Source organism: Rutilus rutilus, assembly GCF_951802725.1.
Source record: "Rutilus rutilus genome assembly, chromosome: 7".
In the NCBI taxonomy this organism is placed as follows: Eukaryota; Metazoa; Chordata; class Actinopteri; order Cypriniformes; family Leuciscidae; genus Rutilus; species Rutilus rutilus.
The window spans coordinates 45,843,357-45,867,236 of record NC_140221.1 but is presented as its reverse complement, the minus strand read 5'-3'; the positions used below and the strand labels follow the sequence as shown (position 1 = coordinate 45,867,236).

General features: G+C 36.6%; 1 protein-coding gene across 1 annotated transcript; it reads right to left on the bottom strand.

The window, feature by feature from the left end:
- Positions 1 to 343: 343 nt before the first annotated feature.
- Positions 344 to 23,880, bottom strand: vkorc1l1 (vitamin K epoxide reductase complex, subunit 1-like 1). Its single transcript, XM_084413059.1, has 3 exons — positions 23,529 to 23,880; positions 17,117 to 17,226; positions 344 to 1,472 (listed from the first exon to the last, which is right to left on the bottom strand). The coding sequence occupies exons 1-3, from the start codon at positions 23,717 to 23,719 to the stop codon at positions 1,246 to 1,248; spliced, it is 528 nt and encodes a 175-aa protein (XP_084269185.1). The 5' UTR covers positions 23,720 to 23,880; the 3' UTR covers positions 344 to 1,245.

The window sequence follows — 23,880 nt, the reverse complement described above, 5'->3', positions numbered from 1 at the left end:
AAGTCTCGTGGGTTTGGAGCGACGTGAGGGCGAGTAAATGGCGACAGAATTTGGTCATTTTTGGGTGAACTACACATTTTATAAATCTGGCAAGAGAATTCAGAAGTGACTGCGTCGATTTTGGTCGTACGAGAGCTGGCGAATAAATAAATAAATCCTCGAGTCTGAAGACGACCGCTGGAAAGATTGCGGTCATTCATCTCATAATTACAGTAATTCCAACAGGACATGAATGCAGCATTTAATCTGGATCAAGACCCCCAACATAATGAGCACAAACGCATGAAAGAATAACTCTCACAGTCGCTGCTGAAACACTCACTGGAAGAGTGACGGACATGCCGTGGATTGGGACTTTTTAATGTTTCGACGGTAAAACACAAACTAGTCTGGAATATTGCTTTGCGGCAGCTATTTACAGAACTGCGAAACAAACAAATAAAAAGTAAAGTAGTCACAGATTAATCTGATCTACACACACACACAGCTCACATTCTTGCGTGTTTTGAGTGGTCCTCTTCCAAAACAATAAAAAACCATTTAAAAAAAAAAACCTGTAAACATAAAAAAATTACACTTTATTTGTCGTTTTCGTGGAATCATCTCTGTGAGGAGTACATCAGCCTCATGATCACTCGTGTTTACCCTTTATAAACCTTTAAATTCAGTCCCGCTGGAATCAGCTGCTCCCAAAGAGCAACAGGTTTTCCCAGTGGATTCAAGTAAACAGAATTTCTAAGTCTCACATTGTTTTCTCCCGTTATTTTACTCCTCAGGGAAAGCACGCCTTCTTCCGTTTGTACTGACTGGAAGTTTCCTAAGAGCTTTCTGACTGCGCTCTCTCTCTCTCTCTCTCTCTCTCTCTCTCTCTCTCTCTCTCTCTCTCTCTCTCTCTCGCGATCAAAGAAAAGAAAAGCTCATTTTTCATCTCAGGGAACAAAGAAAACCAACAAAAAATCAAAACGGACAAAGATTTGTGTTTCTGTTTTCCAATCCTTCCAATAAACCTGTGATCTGTGGCCCCTAAAGTTACACGTTTTCTTTTCCTTGTTTAATTTTTTGTTTCGCTTAACACACACACACACACACACACACACACAACAGAATGAACATTTGTTTGGAAGCAAGGTCTCCTGGTGGCAAGTCACAAATTTTCAGAGGTCACATTTTCCCCACGTGTTGGATGATTTGTTCTCCTTCTATACTTGTGTTGTGGTGGTGGTTGTGGTTGCTGTGGTTGTGTGTCTAGTCCCGCTTGTCTTGGAGCTGCTGCTTCCAGGCCTCGTTCAAGTAAACCAGTCGCTTGTAGTTGAGCACAAACAAGATGAAGTTCAGTAGGTACGTGGTGACGCAGATGAAGCAGAAGTCCTTAAGGACGAAGTAGAGGATGTAGCCCAGGTACAGCGAGCCCATCACTGACGCGATGGAGGTGGTCATGAGAATCAGAGCGGCCATCGCACTGGCCGTCAAACCTACACACACACACACACACACACACAGCAGTTAATGCACTGAAGCACTGCCACTGCATTCAATATAATAACCTTCACACATGATGGTAAGAATATGAAGATAAAAATGATGCAACAAATTATTTATTCATCATTAAATGTCCTTCAGCATTAAAAAGCTATATTCACAGAAACTCCCATGTAATAAGTAAAAGAATGCAATACACAATCAAACCATTTGCATTATAAAATCAACTGCAAAAAGTCATTTCATAAAAAAAAAAACTTTTATTTCTTAGTTTTTGTAGTTATTTTAATGCTATTTATATATATATATATATATATATATATATATATATATATATATATATATATATAAATATAAATATATATATATTAAAAAAGGCATTAAAATAACTACAAAAACTAAGAAATAAAAGAGTTTTTTTTTGTGGATCTTCTATAATAATTATATTGTTTATTACTATTATTTCCATATTTTGTGTATATACACAAAATATGGAAATAATAGTAATAAGCAATATAATTACAGAAGATCCACTAAATAAAAAACGTAATTTCTTATTTTTTATAGTTATTTTAATGCCACATCAGCAAAGACATGTAATATAAAGACTTATTTAGTAAACACACATGCATATATGCGTAAATATACAATAAAATGTGAATAATAATAAACAATATTACTATTATTACTAATATTACTAATATTATAACAAAAAAAGAAAAGTCATCAGTTGAATCACCGTAAAATAAAAAAAATTCAGATTTCGAGTTTCTTTAAACGCTAATAATTTCTCTATAAATCGCACTGAAATCCAGATCTTGCTGGTGTGTTAGAAGAAAACCCCAAGCCAAATGTTCTCGACTCCTTCACTTGTCACTTCACATGCCAAAACAATGAATACTGACACGTATTGTCACTCAGGCTGTGTTTCTATTTCTGTAACGCACAGAGATTCTGCCTATGTGGAGTTTCAAATCACACACTCATGAGTTTGCACTGCAGTGAGGATGATGCTTTAAAAGGGAAGTGCCTTCATAGACATGCAGCTAAACTGGTTAAGTGTAAAAGAGTGGGCGTGGCTTATGGTGAGGGGGCGGGGCATTGTCAGGCTTGACCTTTCCTCCACTAATCATCGCTTGACCCCTTCGGAAAAGGGAGCGTTTCTCCTGAACAGAGGGCATTCAACACACACACACACAGGCACAGTCTGGCTATTCATAGTCATGAAATTTCATTAGGGCAGAGCAGGACAAAAAGATCACACACACACACACACACACATTGACGCAGCAGACAAGGACAGGAGAGAGGAAGAACTTCAGACTCGCGTCTGAGATTCGGGTCATAGTGGAGATCAAGATTTCAGAAATTAAAACCATGTTCAAGTGTCTGTTGGTTCAAGGCTACACACACACGGGATCTGTTGCAAAACCCAGTGAGCTCTACAGAGACGGCAGCCTTTAAAGGGACACTTTATAACAGAAATTAAATGTCATTTTTTTCCATCCATGTTTTAATTCATACATTAAACCTTATCATTTTCACTTGATTCATTGATTAAGCTGTTAAAGTTTTATAAATTCATTTGATTACCACCGTTCTTGATGATAAATTTGTAGTAAAGCATAAAACACAGAAATAACATGGAGTTTGGGAAAGAAATACAACAGATTTCATAGGGACCTATTATTGTTAAAGTATTAAATTATTAAAGTTTTCTGATTAAACTTGAATTAAACAATTAAAGCGAGACACCACACACGAATCTAGGATCTAATTTATCTTTTGAAAAATTGTATTACAAATTGTATTAAAAAATTCTTGTTTAAATAAGAAAATGAAGCATTTCGTCAATTAAATATAAAACTAATTGGCATGCGTTTCCAGAACAGCAATCTGAACACTGGATAAACCAAGGTTAATTTTTTTATTTTTTTTATTTTGTTGACATATTAAAGGTTTTTACAGAGTGGATTTTGGATCTATCTATTTTTAATCACTCCAGAAATCAGAAAATATACTGTCAACAGACTGAAAAAGACATTAACAATGTTTTTAGGAATATCAAGCAAATGATATATGAACATCTTCAGCCAAGTTTGGAAACATCACTATTTTTAATGTTTTTGAAAAAAAGTTTCTTCTGCTCATCAAGCCTGCATTTATTTGATCAAAAATACAGAAAAAAAAGTAATATTGTGATATATTATTACAATTTAAAATAATTGGTTTTCAATTTATTATACTTTAAATTATCATTTATTTCTGTGATGCAAAGCTGAATTTTCAGCATCATTACTCCAGTCTATCACATGATCCTTTAGAAATCATTCTAATATGATGAATCATTATCAAAGTTGGAAACAGTTCTGCTGCTTAATATTTTTTCATAACCTGTGATACTTTTTTAGGATACTTTGATGAATAAAAAGTAAAAAAAAAAAAAAAAAGAAGCAAATGTTTTAAAAATAGAAATCTTTTGTAACAGCAATATACACTACTGGGCAGTAATTTGGGGTCAGTAATTTTTTTTTCTTTCTTTTTTTGAAATAAATCAATACTTTTATTCAGCAAGGATGTGTTAAATTGATAAAAAGTGATAGTAAAGAAGATTTATATTATTAGAAAATATTTTTTTATTTTGAATAAATGCAGTTCTTTTTAACCTTTTATTCATCAACTATATTAGGCAGCAGAACTGTTTCCAGCACTCATAATGAATCAGAATATTAGAATGATTTCTAAAGGATCATGTGATAGACTGGAGTAATGATGCTGAAAATTCAGCTTTGCATCACAGGAATAAATGATAATTTAAAGTATAATAAAGTGAAAACCAATTATTTTAAATTGTAATAATATATCACAATATTTAAAAAAAAATTCTGTATTTTTGATCAAATAAATGCAGCCTTGATGAGCAGAAGAAACTTCTTTCAAAAACATTAAAAATAGTAATGTTTCCAAACTTTTGGCCTGTACTGTAGGTAGGAATAAAAGTGTGTGTTAAGATGCTGAAGTGGAGATTTCTGACTTTAATGATATGGATTGAAATTTAAAATCAACAGACACAAATAGAAAAAGTCCAAAAAGATAAACACTTAAATCTTTGGACGTCATGAAAGCAAAAAAAAAAAAAAAAGTTTTTGCCTGTAGCTTCTTTCATTAAAATTTGGGTGTAAAAATTAAAACTGACTTGGTATTTGCCACAATACAGTCTTTAATTGCCACTTTATAAGGTTTGGCCGTTCGTTTGAGTACCTGAACTAACAGCCTCTCCATTCATTCACGTGTCGATAAGAAAATAAGAAGAGAAACTGCACAGTAAATGTAAAACAGTTTAAAGGAAGTGCAAAACGATTCCTCGCTTGCAACCGTCCATCACTCAGAGAGCCGACTGCACGCTGGCATTATGCAAATGTGTGAAGTGTGAAGAAAGACTTCAGTGTGTCCAGTTACAGAAGCACAATGAACCTGAGGACAGATCAGCAGAGCCAAACACGCAGAAGACCTTGAGTCAGCACAGCCCACATGACCGCTGAGGAATGAAGAACCGCACGTTATGAGGCAGGCGTGCGTGTAGGAATCAGTCTGGACTTAGACATCCAGCAACCCAGTCCTAGGGCTGCACAATATATCGAAATATCGCAAATGTATATATCGCGACGGCTTGCAATTAGGGATGTCCCGATACCACTTTTTCACTTCCGATACGATACCGATGCCGCAGCTTTGGCTGTTTGCCGATACCGATATCAATCCGATATTTCTATTTTATTCTTGAACTAATACTACTAATAATAAAATATATGGAAGCACTTTGCTCAATTAGCCACATAAAAACATCTCACTCAAATGGAGAACAAATACTTCTCCAGTATATAGTCCACAACAACCACAGCTGATAATGAAAGACTGCCACCCTTTATTCAAAAGACCTTGAGATGTGTTTGGTAATTGTACCTGAATGAATTTAAAATTAATTTGCTATATTTCAGATCAATATATTTGCTTCCTTAAAATTTTAATTAACTTCAACATTATTCTCATCTGAATTATAAATTTATTTCTGTATGAAATAATACTACCATTAAAAACACATTTGATTTTCTTTTTTAATCAATGTAGAGTGTGTAACATTGTAACAATGAATGTCCAAAAGATGAGATAATTGTTGCTTTTAAACAGCGTGTGTGTGTGTGTGTGTGTGTGTGTGTGTGTGTGTGTGTGTGTGTGTGTGTGTGTGTGATTTTGGTTGGGTGACAGTTGTAGGTTACAGTTTGACAAGAGTTTACAGTTTGACAAAAGCACAATGTTGTGTTTTACACAAATATAAGTAGGCTAAACACTTTTTGCAATTTTAATGATGTCCTGTATGAACAAAATGACGGAGTATGTTTTTATGTTTCCACTGTTCGATCGCGCCCGCGCCTCTCTCTCTCTGACACACACACACATTCCAGCATTGCAATCTTGACATCGCAGCCTGTTCATTTTGCTGCGTTCACACCAAACGCGAATAGAGCATCAAATTCACGTCTATCGCGTCTAGTTCGATGCTTGAACAGTTTGAATCCATTCGCGCGTCCAAAGCGAATAGGACGCGCCGTGCGCGTATAATGATAAAGCGAGCATTTGAAGCAAAATAGACGCGCGTTCAGAGCTAAGGCGGGGCTACAGATTAGGTGTCCCTAAAGAACCCGCGTATCTAACAGTAGTTCCGCATTACATTAATTAATGTGCACGCGAGTTTTATTTATTTTTATACCGTGTATTCTCCGTGTAAATCAATGCACCGAACCGTGACGCACGTACGTTCAATACGAATACATGTACCATTCCACCCCTAATAGATATCGGATCATATTTTTTTCCCCCTTCGAAATCCGATCTAGCGTTCTGGGCCAGTATCGGCACGATACCGATGTCGTGGATCGGATCGGGACATCCCTACTTGCAATAACGGGTCATGAATAGTGGTCAACCGATATTGGGTTTTTTGATGGCCGATGCCGATATCTTAGAGAGCAGGATGGCCGATATAAAGCCGATATTTTTATTATATACTTTATATTTATTTTAATCAATATTTTATACATTTTTAATTAATTAGAAAACAAATCTTTAAAATAAACATGCTTATACTTTAGATGGCAACTTCTTGAATCTGCAATCCTATTATAGTATTTTTCACAAATAAAGTAATTGTTTAAAAATATATGAATGTGTGAATAAAAAGGAAGTAAACACTGTAACAGGGCACTCAGTAATCTGGTAGGGATGTCCCGATACCACTTTTTGCCGAACGAGTCCGATACCGATACTTTCATTTTTGGTACTCGCCGATACCGATACCGTAACCGATACCTGAATTTTCACTGCATTTGTAATTTTTAAATGTATTAGTAGATAAACCAAAATAATATAAATCAATATTAGTTGGCTTAATTTGTTCATCAAATATATATTTCTTTCAGTTATTTTCATGCTTAATTAAGCCTGCTAAAATGCATTGTATGAGCTTCTGTTACTGTCACTGTTCATTCTATTGCTCTATCATATTGTATCTTTCATTTAATAGCACAGCACATATTTAGAGCTGCTTCAGCAGGGCTCAGTGCTGAGGATTGGGTCAGTGGTTCAAATGTTTGTCAAAACCAGTGAAATATCAATTATTTAATCCAATTTTGATACAACAACAAAAACTACCTGCCTAATTAATGTGAAATTAAACCAAGTAAGCAGTCAGTAACAAAATAAGAACAAACAATCGAATTACAAATAGGACAAATAAATACAACAGAACAAAGAAAGACTACAAATGAAATAAACTGTTTTTAGAGTTTTTCAGGTAGATCTAACAGGTACAGAAATTTGAATAAAGTAATCAAATGTGAAAAAAGCATATTCATTACTGTATAAATTATATATAGATGGATATTTTTGTAAAGTTGAAAAGGGTAGCCTATTTAGTCAAGAGCAGTGAGTAATTTCTTTGTCCTTTGTTTGATTAACATTAAAACACAGAAGCAGGTTTATCAAACTGCTGCCCCTTTAAGACCGAACGCAAGGACCGCATTTGAACATGCTACGTTCATTTGAGATATAACCGACTTTGTTTACTTTAGGATACTCGCCAAGACGGGCGTTTTACATAATTTGCGTTCATGGAACTTCTTGACCTGCACACGTCCTGTAATAATGTAGGGAACCACTCGTTATACTTAAATCAGGTAACAGTTCATGTTTTACTTTACTTACATATACGATTTAGTTTTCATCCAAATAACATGTGCTGAGTGAACGATCAGCAATCAAGAGCATTCAACTCGCGCTCTCTCTCTCTCTCTCGTCAGTTAACGTTAATAATAAGCTACATGCCTCGTTTTATTTTCTTTGCCATTGACATCCGACTGAACAAACTTTCCACTGTTGTCTGTTTAAGGGATGTGCTCGACCAGCTCGCGCGTCTATGACTCAGTTCACCTCGACAAAGCACTCGCGGCGGCCAGTTTCGTTTCGCAAAATGTACGTGGTATCGGTGCGTGGTATCGGCGAATTTTTATGAGTACGAGTACGAGTATATGAGGACAGTATCGGCCCGATCCCCGATGCCAGTATCGGTATCGGGCCATCCCTATAATCTGGTAATATTGTGTGCACTGGTAATCATATTTTTTCAAATAAAGACAAGGTAACGCTAATATTACATACAGCACACAGTGAAAACGATATGAATATGACACATAGCACAGCATATTTTAAAATGAAGGATTTAAAGTTTTTCGATGGCGTCTCCTGTGAAGCTGATCTTCTGTTGGCATTCACTCACTTCACACGGACCGACCGTCACTCGCAGTCACACGTTTATCAGGCTACAAATGCACACTTCACAAGATATCACAGCTGGATTCCATTAACTCTGCAAGGTTTGTTAAATTAAATGTTTATTAGATATTCAGAGTAGGGCTGCACGATTATGACAAAAATCATAATTGTCGATTATTCCCTTGAAATTGTAATTGCGATTATTAATTACGATTATCATAATTTACATTGAATGAATATATATATATATATATATATATATATATATATATATATATATAGAGAGAGAGAGAGAGAGAGAGAGAGAGAGAGAGACATATTATTATACATGTTTACTTAAAAATTGTGAACACACACACTGTCCCCCTTTACTTAACATACACATAAATTGTAAGAATATGACTAATAGTAATGACTACTAATAAATAAACATTAGGCTTATGCTAAAGCTATTAAATAGCAGTCCCAAACTAGGGACCCAAACTAGCTTTTGTTAAATACAATGTTGGTATGAGCCACCACAGTCATTTAAAAATCTAAAAAAATAACACAAAGTGAAAATAAAGTGGCATTTGGGGGTTAATATTGAAACGACAGTTACCATGCATGGTGAATACACAATACTAACAAGAACTGTTAATGAAACATGGAAACTGCTCGTGGCGAATAGAATGAAAATCATCCTTGCATGCAAATCTTTCTCAGCTAACACACAACGTACTAGTAACGTGATTTATTGGCATTTTACTTTTATTTCGTGACTTACTAATTTACAACGTAACAACGTTGCATGCTCGTAGTTTCCTTTGCAATTTATACACAGCGCGCGCGGCTCCGCATTTGCGCGTGCAATTGAAGAGTGTGCGCTACGAGCACAGTAGCCTATAACGGCTGACATGACAGGAACGTCCGTTTTTCTGAGGTGACAATTTTTATTTCAGCATACATATACGTTGCTGCCTGGTAGTTCCTATTGTGCTGGGTTTTCTGAAGTAGTTGTGATTCGCCTCTCATAACATGCTCTAAATGCACGCAGAGTGGATTTTTTTTTTTTTTTTTGGTAATCGCGGCTTTGAACGATTACGTAATCGTGGCATCCATAATCGTAATCGCGATTAGAAATTCGATTAATTGTGCAGCCCTAATTCAGAGATTTGTTTAAATGATGTAGATGCGCATTTGCTGAATGTTGACAGTAAATGAGAAAGTATTTTAGCCTGATTGTTTGCCTTTTCTGTAACAAATAAAATAAAAGCAACACTTTACTTTTTCGCAAAAGTCTGGAGCGCCGTCAAAATAAAAGTCCCGCTTCCAACACATCAGCCAATCAGAAAAACGTATCGGCCGATGCCGATATTTTAATATATATATCCAATATATCGGCCTTGGCGATCGGTCGACCACTAGTCATGAACTAAAGACAAAGAGAAAATCAGTCGCTGCTCTCGGCTGAATAACTTTTGTAGCTTTAATAAGAATCAGGATATATTTAATTCATACAGTGTGAAAACTAAGCAGTGTTTATTTTTACATTTGATTATTCAGTTTCTGTTGTTAAATAACCCTAATGTAGGATAACCTGAAACCTAAACCCCACTGATGTTAAAATAACACTTCTTATGCTACAGTAAAACACTAATGTTCACTTTCACAAGTTGTAGGGATGTTTTCTTGTCACAAAAAGAATGTGAAACGTGAAATTTTAAAGATAATTTAAGTTTATTATACACGCTTTAATCATTATCGTATCGAATATCGCATTATTTAATGAGTTATTATCGCATATCGCATGTTTCTTCAACATCGTGCCGCCCTATCCAGTAGCCGATTAGTCAACTAGTGCCTCTAGATTTGTTTAGCTTTAAATGTTTGTGGTGGTTTTTAAAGGGTGATGACTTTACAGAAAATATATTTCACGCTCTCATTATCATGGATAGGGTTGGGAACCGAAAAACGGTAAGCCTGTAACAAGCGTTTAGACTCACTTTAGACCAGTGGTTCCCAATTCCAGTCCTCGTGACCCACTGCTCCGCACATTGGGAACCACTGCTTTAGACCACTTCTGTTTATTAAACAAGTAATAAAACAAGTGAAGTTTTTATGAATCAATCATTCAAACCGATTTAAAAAATATTATGTTTCACTTGTCTGGATCTTACATGTGTGTTCAATAGGGGTGTGACGAGACGCTTACTCCACGAGACGAGACGAGACACGAGATTGGGTTCACGAGAACGAGACAAGACGAGATTTTTACACAATTTTTAAGAAATCCTCAATGATGAAATATATGAATGGAAAATAGTCTTTTATTTAACTGAAAATCACAAAATGCAAAACAATTTAGGTTCATTTTGAAATCAACTTGTAATGAATGTTATTTTACTTCTATTTTAATGAATTCTATGCAGTAAAGGACATGCAAACACTGCAAAATGTTTTGCTATAAACTCTACTGTCTGGCTTCTCCCCTGTACGATTTCACATGAGAAATCTAACTCCTTTCCACAAATCGAACATAAAGAAAAATAAAACAGTATAAATAAAATAAATATAAATAACTGAAATAACACTTTAAATGCAAACAGTAAGTGTGTATCCATAATCAAAGTACTGCTCTCTCAAAAGTACAAGTTCAAACAGAAACAATTTTTTTTTTCAAGCATGAAAAAGAGATAAATTAACTACACAGAACAGACTAAGATTTTGGTCATGTTCTTTTTCAAGAATATAAGCATGTCGACGATTTCTGGCAGCATTTGAGACCTTTGGGCAGTAGCTAACTAGGGCTGCACGATATGAGGAAAAGCTGCGATGTGCGATAACATTGTTTAATATTGCGATGTCGATATGACTTGTGATATGTGAATGTTAGCTATACTGTTCCCATGTCTTAGTGCTTTAATAGGTTCTTTGCGCGATAGGTCAAATGTTTATTACCTGCCTGGTTCAGATTACACTATTTTAGCGCGATTTTGGCACGATCCGTTTCGTGGAGATTCGTAAAGGACAACGGGCGTCGGGACGCAAGATTCGATCGTTTCATTTCGAATAGTGTGTCATAGTGGGCGACAACCTACGCGTCTGCGATGCTCCAGGACATCATGACAGAAAGACTAGCATGTTTAACTTTAACGGTCCTCCACGACGGGTTGAGTGTGAGCGAGAGTGAGCGTGTGTGTGTGTGTGTTCGCGCGCGAGTGAGTGAGCGAGGGACAGTGAGTGTGTGTGTGTGCGCGGAGTGTGTGTGTGATTGGCCCGGCACACAAATGATTTAAAAGTGGCAGGGGCATCTTCAATAGGCTACTAATTTCACCCTCACGCTCCATCACACTGACATCACAACAACTCACGAGACAAAGTTTTACCTCGACGAGAAATCTCGTCGCATTTTAATCTCGCGAGATCTCGTAACACGAGATCTCGTCACACCCCTAGTGTTCAAGCATATTCTACCCCTTCTGAGAGGGTATTCTCCACTGCTGGAGATAAGCTATAGGAGAGGTCCCAAATTATCCTAGAAAATGCAGAAATGTTTATTTTCCTTCAGAAAATTTTATTATTTTTGCAAAAATTGCTAAATAATATATTGAATTTGTTGACATTACCAGTCTGTTAAACTCATTTGACAAGTATCAGAAATAAACACAAAAGGATTGTGTTATCTTCCCCTTACTACTATTTTTTATTAGCTGTTTTAATTTTTATTGAATGGGAACCGGAACCGAAACCGGAATCGGAACCGGAACCGGAACCGGAACATTTATTATGATTCCCAACCCTAATCATGGATTACATGCATATCTGGTTTTTAGCGATGACTGTGATTGTTTTGCGCAAATTCAGGTTGTAATAATTTCAGTGAATCTCACAAAAAAATAAATAAAAATGTCTGGGTCATATTTCATCCCAGAATCAAAAATATTATTTTAGGATCATACGGTTTTTGACATGGCAACATGCACTTCAAAAGTATCGCGATACTCGGAAATTAAAAACGTCACGATACCTAAATTTATCAGTATCGATACAAAAAAAAAAAAAAAAAAAACGCCTCCCTATGGACGTCTGTGTTTTTTTCCTGACGCACGCAGCAAAGAACCTGCCGCTGTCAGTGTCATGTGACAAAACACTACAGCGAGATGGCTGCATGTGCGAGCACAAGTGGTCCACGACTCGTAGAAAAAGATGACGCGAGGAACGCATATGGCGCATATGGAGGTAGGCCTATGTTGCCTACCTTGCTCTGTTGCACGGTGCACCGATACTTCAAAAGTAAATCGGAAATTAAAAACGTCACGATTCCTTAATTTATTAGTATCGATACTTCTAAGAATGACCGCGTTCCAGATTTGTAAGGCCGGCGACACACTGGCTGCGTGTCGTGTCCGTTTTTATTTCGGCTCCCATGTTAACTGCCTGCGTGACACACGAGTCTGGGCGCAGCTCGAGACGCGCGGAAAACGCGTGCCGTGCATGCTAGAAATAGAACCGACGCCTATTTTTCACACGACACGCAAGCGTGTTGGAAGCGTTCCCAGGCAAAATAGAATAGGAAAAGATGTTTCTGTCATTTTGACACGAATACATATTAATAAATGACATTTTGATGTTTGAAAGTTTTGACATAAATAAAAAAATATTATCGGTTTTCAAATATTGCACCTCTCAATACAGAACGAATTATTCTGTAGCCTATTTTGCCGTCAACACTGCCGATGTTGTCTTTGCTGCTATATATTTATGTTTAACATGAAGTATAGGCCTTCCACAACTCTCTCCCCACATGTCAAATATATCACCAATGAGGCTTATCATATGTTACCAATATTAAACATTGTTTAATATAATCGCTGTTCATATTTTTATTCAAAGTTCAGAATCAAGATAAAGCTCTTATGTTTCCTATGATAAATGAGATAATGCTGCTAAATTTATTTTAAAAAATTACCTTGAATGTCATTGCTCTAATTTATTTTTTATATTTTTATATTTCATATTTTGTTCAAATGTTTAATATATCTGCTGTTCATATGTTCATGTATTAGTGTGTATTATGATTAGAATGTTGTCCCGGTTTTAAAATAAAGCACAGCAATGATATTTGAGAGTGTTTCTCCCTTTTCAGGAAAAGTATCGAAAAAGTAATACTTGACTTGGTATCGGTATCGAAACAATAATTTTGGTATCATGACAACACTACTATGGAGAAACTGAATGAGTATGAGTTTTTACTTTGACTTGTGCACTCTGTTAACAACGTTTTAATAGTTTTAGTTATGATGATAATATACCCAGACGAGGGGAATAAGAAATATAAGAGAAGCTGAGTAACTCAAACACATAGTCTGAGTCGTTTGCCTAACTATCTGTCAAGAGAGGAGATTGGCGCGTAAGAGTCGTGGGGTTAAACCAAGGTTGTGAATGTTTGACATGTGCTTTATCATCGAAACGCCTGGAGATTTACAGGCATGCACAAGTTAATCCAGAGGTCTGTGAGGCCGCTTTAGATTACACACATTAAAGTTCCTGCTATTCTGGAAGCATATGGGTAGCAATGTTCAATCTGAAATGTAATATGCAAAATGGCAGTGCGTTTCTGTATTTAAATTTACATTTTCCATTACATTTGTGCAACGTTTGGTGCAAAATGAAAATGATAATTAAATTATATAATTTACATTTGCCATTTCATACACTAGTTTTAATATGTAAATTGAATACATGTTTTAAGTTGCAAAATGAAAATGAAAATGTGATATATTTAATATGTTCAAGCAACAACTGCAGCAAAATGATCATTTAAATGTTATTTTTCTTAATTGCATTTACACTCACAGTTAAGACACTTTTCATTAAATGTCCCGCAATGAATGTCAACTTTGCAACTTATAAAGCGTTAAAATATGTATTTAATTTACATATTAAAACTAGTGTATGAAATGGCAAATGTAAATTATATATTTGCTTTTTCATTCTCATTTTGCACCAAATGTTGCACAGATGTAATGGAAAATGTACATTTAAATACAGAAATGCATTGCCATTTTACATATTGCATTTCAAATTGAATATTGCTGCCCATATACTATAACCTGAGATGCTCGAACTCGTATCGGTCTCAATCCTGTTTCAGGAAACGATACGAGTAAACTTTCATCTCTGGCCAGATGCTAATACCAGACGCTGCACAAACTGATGTGAACTATCAGGTGTTTCACAAATACACCTGGACGGAGACAGGAATGTTCTCACCTACGAGTTTCAACATAATTCCCACACTAGTCAATGTAGTTTAAGGGGCTGGAAAACATCATGCGTGTTCTTGTGTTTACATTATGGCTGCTTGATTATGGGAAAAATCGTAATTTAACACCATTGACATTGATGTAAAAACGTCACCTATTTTTTATCATTTTATTTTTAATTGATGAATGATTAAAAGTCATTGACTTTGGAAACTTTATTATTATTTTTTTTTATTGTCTTTTTATCAGTGGATTTCATTGATATTTTAATATATTTCAACTGAAAAACAAAAACGTTTAAAAAAAAGAAACAATAATAAACAAATTCGTAATTCAACACCATTGACTTTGGAAACCACCCATTTTATTTTTTTATTTTTTTTATTTATTTTTTTTATTATCTTTTTATCTGTGGATTTCATTGATCTTTGAATACATAATTCAACTGAAAAACATAAAAACGTTTTTAAAAAAAATCGTAATTCAACACCATTGACTTTGGAAACTTTGCCTATTTTTTATTTATTTATTTATTTTTATTATTTAATTGTCTTTTTATCAGTGGATTTCATTGATATTTTAATATATTTCAACTGAAAAACAAAAACGTTTTAAAAAAAAGAAACAAACAAATTCGTAATTCAACACCATTGACTTTGGAAACCACCCATTTTTAATCTTTTTATCTGTGGATTTCATTGATCTTTGAATACATAATTCAACTGAAAAACATAATAAAAAAAAAAACTAAAAATAAATGAACTATATAATACACAATAAATAAATATCAAAAACAATAAAAACTAATTTATGATATCAAATTAAATAAGATCACCTATGCTGCACTTCCACAACCTACTGAAAACTACTAAACACCATAATAGTTTTATCTCAATTATCTTGTTTTCATAATTGTCAAAAGTCAAAATCAAGTCAATTTTATTTGTATAGTGTTTTCACATACACATTGTTTCAAAGCATGATGTTAAAGGGATAGTTCACCCAAAAATGAAAATTCTATCATTGTTTACTCACCCTCAAGTTGTTCCAAACCTGTATGAGTTTCTTTGTTCTGCTGAACACAAAGGAAGATATTTGGAAGAATGTTTGTAACCAAACAGATCTCGGTCCCCATTGACTACCATAGTATATATTTTTTCCTACTATGGAAGTCAATGGGGACCGAGATCTGTTGATTACAAACATTCTTCCAAATAACTTCCTTTGTGTTCAGCAGAACAAAGAAACTCATACAGGTTTGGAACAACTTGAGGGTGAGTAAACAATGATAGAATTTTCATTTTTGGGTGAACTATCCCTTTAATGTTTATAATATCTTCATGCCTTGCATTCATCAGATTAGAGCTGGGCGATAATAAGGTTTACATATATTGCGACGATACAAGCAGTTTATATATCGCTCTACATGATACCTTATGTATCAATATTATATAAAGAGCGGGGCGATAATACATTTTGCAACGATATAAAACAATCAAGGGGTTGAGAAATTGTAAGTGAAAATAGCCCTAGTTTAAATACAGCAACACTGAACAAAAGTGCACGCAGAAATTTCAACACATTTTTATAAAAGTTGAACTTGATGCAGAACGGATAGTAAAAAACAGTGCACGCAATGACCAAAGACATTCAATCAGAGACCAATAGACACGTTAGTTTGAAATATCAAGATACTACTCTTGCATCTCAATGATCGTTTACATTTACAGGAACTAGTTTCTCAGCAGCGGCGGAATTTTACTTTGCTCCGGTTAGTAGTACTGCGCCGAAAAGTGTAAACAGACCAGAAGCGCACTACAGTCGGGACGTCTAGCTAGCTAGTAGCTAGCTCCGCCGCTGCTGTAGACTGTGCTAATAAATACAGGGAACTATTGCAATGCGATGAAAAGGTAGTTTGACTTCTAACATTATTCTCTCAACAGACATTTACATCGATAGTCTGGCGTTATGATTTATTTGCTTTTTGTGTACTGTGGAGTGGGTAAAACTGTTTTAATGGCAGGCTAGCAGTTACCGTTGACTCGCGCTAGCCTAGCACCGGCGAACTATGCAACTGGAAGGACTGGATGAAACATTTTGAAAACTGTCTCCACTGATAAATAACACCCAGGCTAACTTGAAAATGAAGTCCTATGTCCAAAATCCTGAACCACCCCTTTAATTCTGAGGCGAATTCAATGGATTTCTTCACTGGATCTCCAGAGTCTGGATCTCCTAGTAACAGTGTCGCGAGACCGAGATCGGCCCGCGACTGGCAAGTTCGGGGCGCTGCGCTGTCTGTTGTTGGTCCGAACTAATAAACGGTCCGTGAAGCATAAATGAGTAGCGCATTTTCGTTCCGCTTTCATTTTGTTTGCATTCGCTGCTCGGCAACGTTGTGGTCGCGCCAGCACCTCCTAAATAAATATTTGGTCGCACCGGCAGAAAAAATGGTCACAAAATGCGACCAATTGAGCCCTGCTAGTGCATCCCTATAAAGTACCTGTTCATGTGAAACAGTGGCATTATCTGCAGATCAGTGCGGTTTATGATGTTCTTACCTAGTAACAGCTGAAAGACATAAAAGAAAATTCCATAGACACTGTTTGGCTGGTTTACTGCACTGTCGTTCCCAAAAATGGATCCCAACAGTCCAAATCCTCGACCCCATCTAGAGAGAAGAGGAAAACACAACAGAAAGAGACCGTAAAAAAAAAAAGCAGAAGTTGAAAGCAGACAACATGAGAGAGAAGAACTAAAAATATATAATGATATCTTAGCGCTCTGGGCTCCTCTTGGGAACACAAGAACATTAAGACACAATATTTGGCCTAAATCAAAACTATACAATGATCAAGGCAGCAGTTTCCGTTTATTGGTGCGAACAGAGATTTCTGACCCAAATTGTTTGAAATTACACCAACAAAGCAGAAATGTGGTGGTTTCCAGTCACATCCAATTCCGGCATTTGCAGTACAAACAGAGCAAACATAAACATTGGGTAAAATAGTCATTATATTTGCTACTTTTTAGTGTTGAAGTGACATCAAGTATGTAAAAAACATTTCTCTTGTCCATTGTCTTGGATTTAGGCTCATCGCAAGGCGTTTTCTAATTTGAAAAAAGGCTGATTTCTTCCCTTTTGTCAAATAGGTAGGAAACCTTCAACACCCATAATGCACTGGGCATGTTGCCATCCTAGGCCACGCCCACCAGTCTGCTATGGATACGCTTAACGGACTCAAATACCGCCTTGCTTTAGTAGGAAATACTTCTTAGCAAACTTTTACTCATAATGCTGTCGACTTGTTCCCGGATGCAAGAATTCAAAGAGTAAACGGTCAGTGGGAGCGATGGTGCGTTCATGATCGTATTTACGGGTTAAACGCACATGAACCATGTCATAAATACGAGTGGGAAGCTCTGGATTTTCTTTAAGCCCCGATCTTTACGAGTTAGTGAGAAACATGGCGGAAATACCACAATACTTAAAAGGTATTTAGCAGTGATATTGTCAAACTTTTCTATTTACAGTGAAGTAAGCTTGTTGCCTACAACGATATGTGACCCTGGACCACAAAACCAGTCACATGGGTCAATTTTTTGAAATTGAGATTTATGCATCATCCGAAAGCTGAATAAATCAGCTTTCCATTGATGTATGGTTTGTTATGATAGGACAATATTTGGCCGAGACACAACTAGATCTGGAATCTGAGGGTGAAAATTGAAACATTGAGAAAATCTCCTTTAAAGTTGTTCATTTATGTTCACGATTGTGCTGCATTCACTCACAAAAATACATGTTTTATATATTTACGGTAGGAAATTTACTTAATATCCTAATGATTTTTGGCATAAAAGAAAAATCTGTCATTTTGACCCGTTTCTGCCCGTTCAGGTAAGAAAGCTGTTGTCATAGTGTTACATTTTTACCATAATGTTGTTTAAAAAGTAGACAAAGTATGATATCATTTTCAGTGATAAACCTATACTTACAATAATTCTTCTGTTAATAACCCTCTGATGATCCGACTGTCCGTGGGCAGGGACGCAGGGATGCAAAAATGCAGAAGTATAATCTATACATTTACATTTATGCATTTGGCAGACGCTTTTATCCAAAGCGACTTGCATTGCATTTCAAGGTACACATTTACATCCTTATCAGTTCTTTCCCTAGGAATCGAACCCATGACCTTGGCGTTTGCCAGCGCCAGCGCTCTACTCTTTGAGCTTCAGGAAAGCTTCTGTCCGGTAGTTTTCACGAAAACCCTCAAGCTGTCAAAAGTCAGGCAAAACGCATCACCACCCGGCGGACTTTTGCTGACAAATAAAGGTGAATCTCTCAGTCCAGATATCACGGAGAACGAGTAAACATTGGTCATTTACATATACTATCAACACAATACAAAGCGGGTTGAAAACTGACGAAGTTACACTTTTAGAGTAGCAACTGGATTCCAATGACGGTTTATGTAGAACTGGGGTCTGATTCTTCTTATATGGGTCTGAAGTGTTTGAAAATAACCCTGAAAAAGGCGTGTAACAGCACTTCAGCTTCATAACTTCCTTCCAGTGTGTTCATCAAAGAGCCAACCGTGCCAAACACCAGAGGTCATGCCCAATCGCTTCCATATGTCATGATCACACATGAGTAATAATGCAGTACAATCATGATTCTGTTTCGAGCAATAATGCATCAAAGCTTCAGTGTAATATCAAAAATATCACGATTATTAGCAGGCAAAGTCTGCATACCAGACGTGCGTAATACATTTTTCACTTTTTCGAGACGTCCAATGCTCACTCACCGCCTCTACTCTCAAAACATGCAAAGACAACTGAAGGATTGTGGAAGAATAACTGGAACAAGAAGCATGTTTTCCAGTTCACTGTCCATAGGCATTTTAAAAGATTCCTCAATAACTAAGTCTAAGCCTTCAACCAAACCGACCAGCTCAAAGATTAATAAATGACAGCATTACAATGTTGATTAGAATAAGAAAAAGTGCAAAATAAGAAAAAAAAGGTTTATTTGTACTTAAATTAGTTGATGAGTGAAATGAGCCACAATGTAATCACAAACAACTGTACAAAATGAAAATAGATGTAGTTATTGATTATGAAACAATAAACAATGTAACAACATAAAACAATAGGATATAAACAATGACAATCTAACAATATAAAACAATCAAACAACAAATATATAGCATATAATTAGTTGGCCTATACATAGCAATTACATAAGCTTGATCACCCACAATGCTTCATGGGATTGGGCATTCTCTGAAAAGCTCTTTTAAAAATGACGTTCATTGCCAAGGTAACAGTGATTTCTCTGATTGGTGGATCTCTGCAGGATTATGGGGTAGTCTAGTTCCTCACTGGGATTTTGCCTTTTAATAAAAATGACTTCTTGAAGTTAAAATCACTAGGACTTGTGGCTCGTACATCATCACACAAACCGTTGGCTGAACGTCTGATGTATAAGGCACACAAAATTGGAAACACTTCAGGAGTTTCAAAGTCATCATCTGATTGGTTGATTTCTACAGGATTTCCGGGAGACGCGCGTGTCGCTTTCGTTAACGGGCTGCCTGGAAACAACGGCGTCGTGATGCCAAACCCCCTCATGGAAAAAGAAAGCTGTTATGTTTAGAACTGCGATAATGAGCGTTTATAAGGATCAGCTAAACGCTGGATTTTCAATTATCTGAAGTTAACGGCATAAACTCTGTCAAATACATCCAAGAGTTTTACACACCGGTCTTTTACTGTTTGTAGGGACATTAAATTTACATTTTCATGCCCCTAAACATGACACTGAACAAAATGAACTGTGATTGGTTGCTTTACATGTCAGTCAGACGGCCTCTTCGAAGTTATTGGCCAATGAAACATGCGATGGAGTCCAAAGACCTTCTGTCATCAGCCTGAAGATCAAAGCTTTTGTACATTACTGTAAAAAAAAAAAAAATAATCCTGCCGTCGTGATGCCAAACCCCCTCATGGAAAAAGAAAGCTGTTATGTTTATAACTGCGATAATGAGCGTTTATAAGGATCAACTAAACGCTGGATTTTCAATTATGTCAAGCATGTGAAGTCAAGCACTTTTCCTCTGCGGTCCCCCTACAGGTTGGAAGCGGAATTGTCCATTACCGCTGTCGTAAATAATTTACCGTCGCACGCACGCTATTTGTTTATCCAGCACCGGCTTTGGAAATAACGATGTCCACAGACAAGGTAGAGTATGTTGCATGATTTTATGAAAGTATGATGTATTGCGACATCAGAAACGGCTATTTTTTATATAGGCTCCACCTATCGGCTATAGTAACGCTTGCCGTAAAGCAAGTCAAATTTGTAGTTTCTTATGCCTCATTTGAACTACAGATCCGCTACCTGATCTTGCATAGTGCGGTTATAGCCAACAGAGGGCCGCAAAGCGAATGCAGAAGTGCCGTTCACCCTGTTCAAGTTGATGAACCACTGAAACCATTGTGGAAACATTATTTTAAGGTACAAAAGAATCTTTGGTGTTGCTTTAACGGCATAAACTCTGTAAAATACATCCAAGAGTTTTACACGCCGGTCTAGGGACATAAAATGTACATGTTCACACCCCTAAACATGACACTGAACAAATTAACTGTGATTGGTTGCTTTACATATGTCAGTCAGACGGCCTCTTCGAAGTTATTGGCCAATGAAAGATGCGATGGAGTCCAGACCTTCTGTCATCAGCCTGACGATCAGGCTAGTCTGTAAAGCTTTGTACATTACTGTTAAAAATCAATTTCCTTATGGAGAAAATAAATTGGATTTTTACTTCCAGAGCACAATTTTTGCTCTCTTTAATGGCCAAGTCAATTCAATTTCTGAAACCAATACATGCATCAAAATAATGCTGTTCTAGTGTCTGCATTTCAGGTTTGCTGCACAATTCCACTATACTATGAACTTTAAATATACAAGAGTTCACTGGTCTGAAACTGCAAACAAGCTTACGTGCATTGAGTCATTAGACTATCTTTGGTTCGTCTGGCAACTCCAATCGAGATGAGATATATATTCCAATATATACTCCTCTTACAGCTTAAAATTACATCTTTCTCCTGCAGAAACACTTAGAAATCCTTCCACAAACCTTTAGACAGGAGCGCAGAGAAGACTCAATGATCAACGCTGTGTGGATTCCCAACAGAGTGGCGAAACATATAGGCCTAGCAAAAGATCTCGATCACGTAAAGCCATCTGATCATCTGAAGTGAGTTCTGCTGCAAATTAAAAGTCTTATAAATGCCGGTTCCCTTTAAGAGCGAGACCTTAAGCCTGATTATGTAACGTTCCTGAAAACCTTCACCCAGCTGGGAGTTTTGTTTGGTTGTTTTCCCCTGTTGAACACCGGGAACGTCCCTCTGTGAGCAAATACCCATAGGCGATTTCATAAACTTAGATGTGTCAATACACAGCTTTTGTATCTCTTTAACTACACTTCTTGATGGTAATAAAAATAAGCGACCATGATATATAATGATGTCCTATTTATCTCGGTGATGAGTGGGCACATCTACAGATCCACAGATAAAGCCAGAGACTCTATTAATACCAGATCCCTGCAAGACACATGAAGCACATCCAAAGCTGTCATCATCTCGATGAGTGAAAGAACCACACTGAGTTATCAACATAAAAATCGTCCCTTATGACAGCCGATCTATGCTGATATGATTTTGGTAAGCATGTGGTGGTTTGTTTTCACAAAACAAATGTTGTTTTCCTGAAAGTGTGTGTGTGAACTTCACATGACTCCTGACAACCATATCAGCATCTTTTTTTTTCCTCAACAAGTTGCTCAAAAGAAGTGGGCTTGTTATCGCTGAATAAACGGGAAAAACTATACTTAAAAGCAATGCATATATATATATATATATATATATATATATATATATATATATATATATATATATATATCAAATGAAGGATGCACCCTCACACGTTATCATTACATTATCATAATTACTTTATTCTTATCGGTATAAACTATGATATTATCATAGTTTATACCATACGAATAAGGTAAGCACTATAAATAATTGCTAAACCACACCATTAATGGTCAGATCGTGTGTGAGGGTGTATCCTTCAGCAGTAAAATCAGGAACTGACTCCTCATAAAATAAACCACACTGATTTCAAAGGTTACTAAAACAAAGTTGAACCCAGATCATCATCATCATCAAACCAATCCACTTCTTCAGCCATATACACCAATAACACATTTAAACGTCACACTCAAAACATGAAGAGAAACAAATATGTTATGAAACTGATGACAGGTATGAAACAGCCTGTTGTACTCATCTGGGGGATGTGCTGTCAAGTTAGCTGAAGATGCTTATAAATAAATTAGAGTCTTTGATTTCACCCCGAGACCACAATTTATGTATATTTACTCTCATAAATAAACGCATATGAAATAATGTGTGAATTATTACAACATTCACCGCACTGATATTGAACTCATTCACTCATTAGCGCGGTTAGCATTAGCTGCTATCGCACTGTGTTTGTGTTTCACAAGACAAAAGCCACATTCAAAATACAGCTTTAAAATAAAGTCGTTTCATTTATATCTAGATGTATGGCCTACACCAATACGCTTTACAAGAAAACACCATAAATACAAGACTAATATTTTTATTTGATAAAATTCTCAGTCAGTAAGGCGGCCCGGAGCGACTCTCCGGCTGTGTGTCAAAACCAACCGACACCCCCTATCTAGACAGTACTTTCGGCTCTTCACACGCGAATTTAAACTGTGAAACGCCCCTAAAATGAACTAAAAAGAAACAAAAGGGGTCGAAATGTTGTTTTCGAGCGCTCAAACGCACCTATGACACACACTAACGTTGTCTATGTAGGGAACTCGCTAGGTTTTGACACACTGTCCCTCTCTCTCTCACCTGGACGTGAAGACTTTAGAGCAGCTGATGGAGCTGCTCAGGTCGCACATGGCGCGGTAACTGGGGTCGCGAGTCTTTTCCCTCTCCACATGGAAAGCGTACAGGGATATCAGGATTCCTGAGAGACACACGAGAAGCCGGACTATCCGCTCCCAGCGAGGGGTGGACACTCGCAAGACGGGCGCCGCCATTTTTTCCCGGCCTAAGCACGAACGCGCGCAGCCTCCCCTGCCTCAACCGTTGGGCGCGCGACGTGGAAAAGCGTCGGGACGTGTCATCAGACCATGGGGGCGTGGCTTTAGTTGAATGGGGCGTGGTCTGTCCGACAGGGCTTGTGTCTATCAAGCGTCTC

Excerpts from the sequence above, each read along its gene's own strand:
- vkorc1l1 (XM_084413059.1), bottom strand. The coding sequence starts at position 23,719 with ATGGCGGCGCCCGTCTTGCGAGTGTCCACCCCTCGCTGGGAGCGGATA. Across the intron at positions 17,227-23,528 it reads TCTAAAGTCTTCACGTCCAG|ATGGGGTCGAGGATTTGGAC; the intron begins GTGAGAGAGAGA and ends TCTTCTCTCTAG. Across the intron at positions 1,473-17,116 it reads TGTCTTTCAGCTGTTACTAG|GTTTGACGGCCAGTGCGATG; the intron begins GTAAGAACATCA and ends GTGTGTGTGTAG.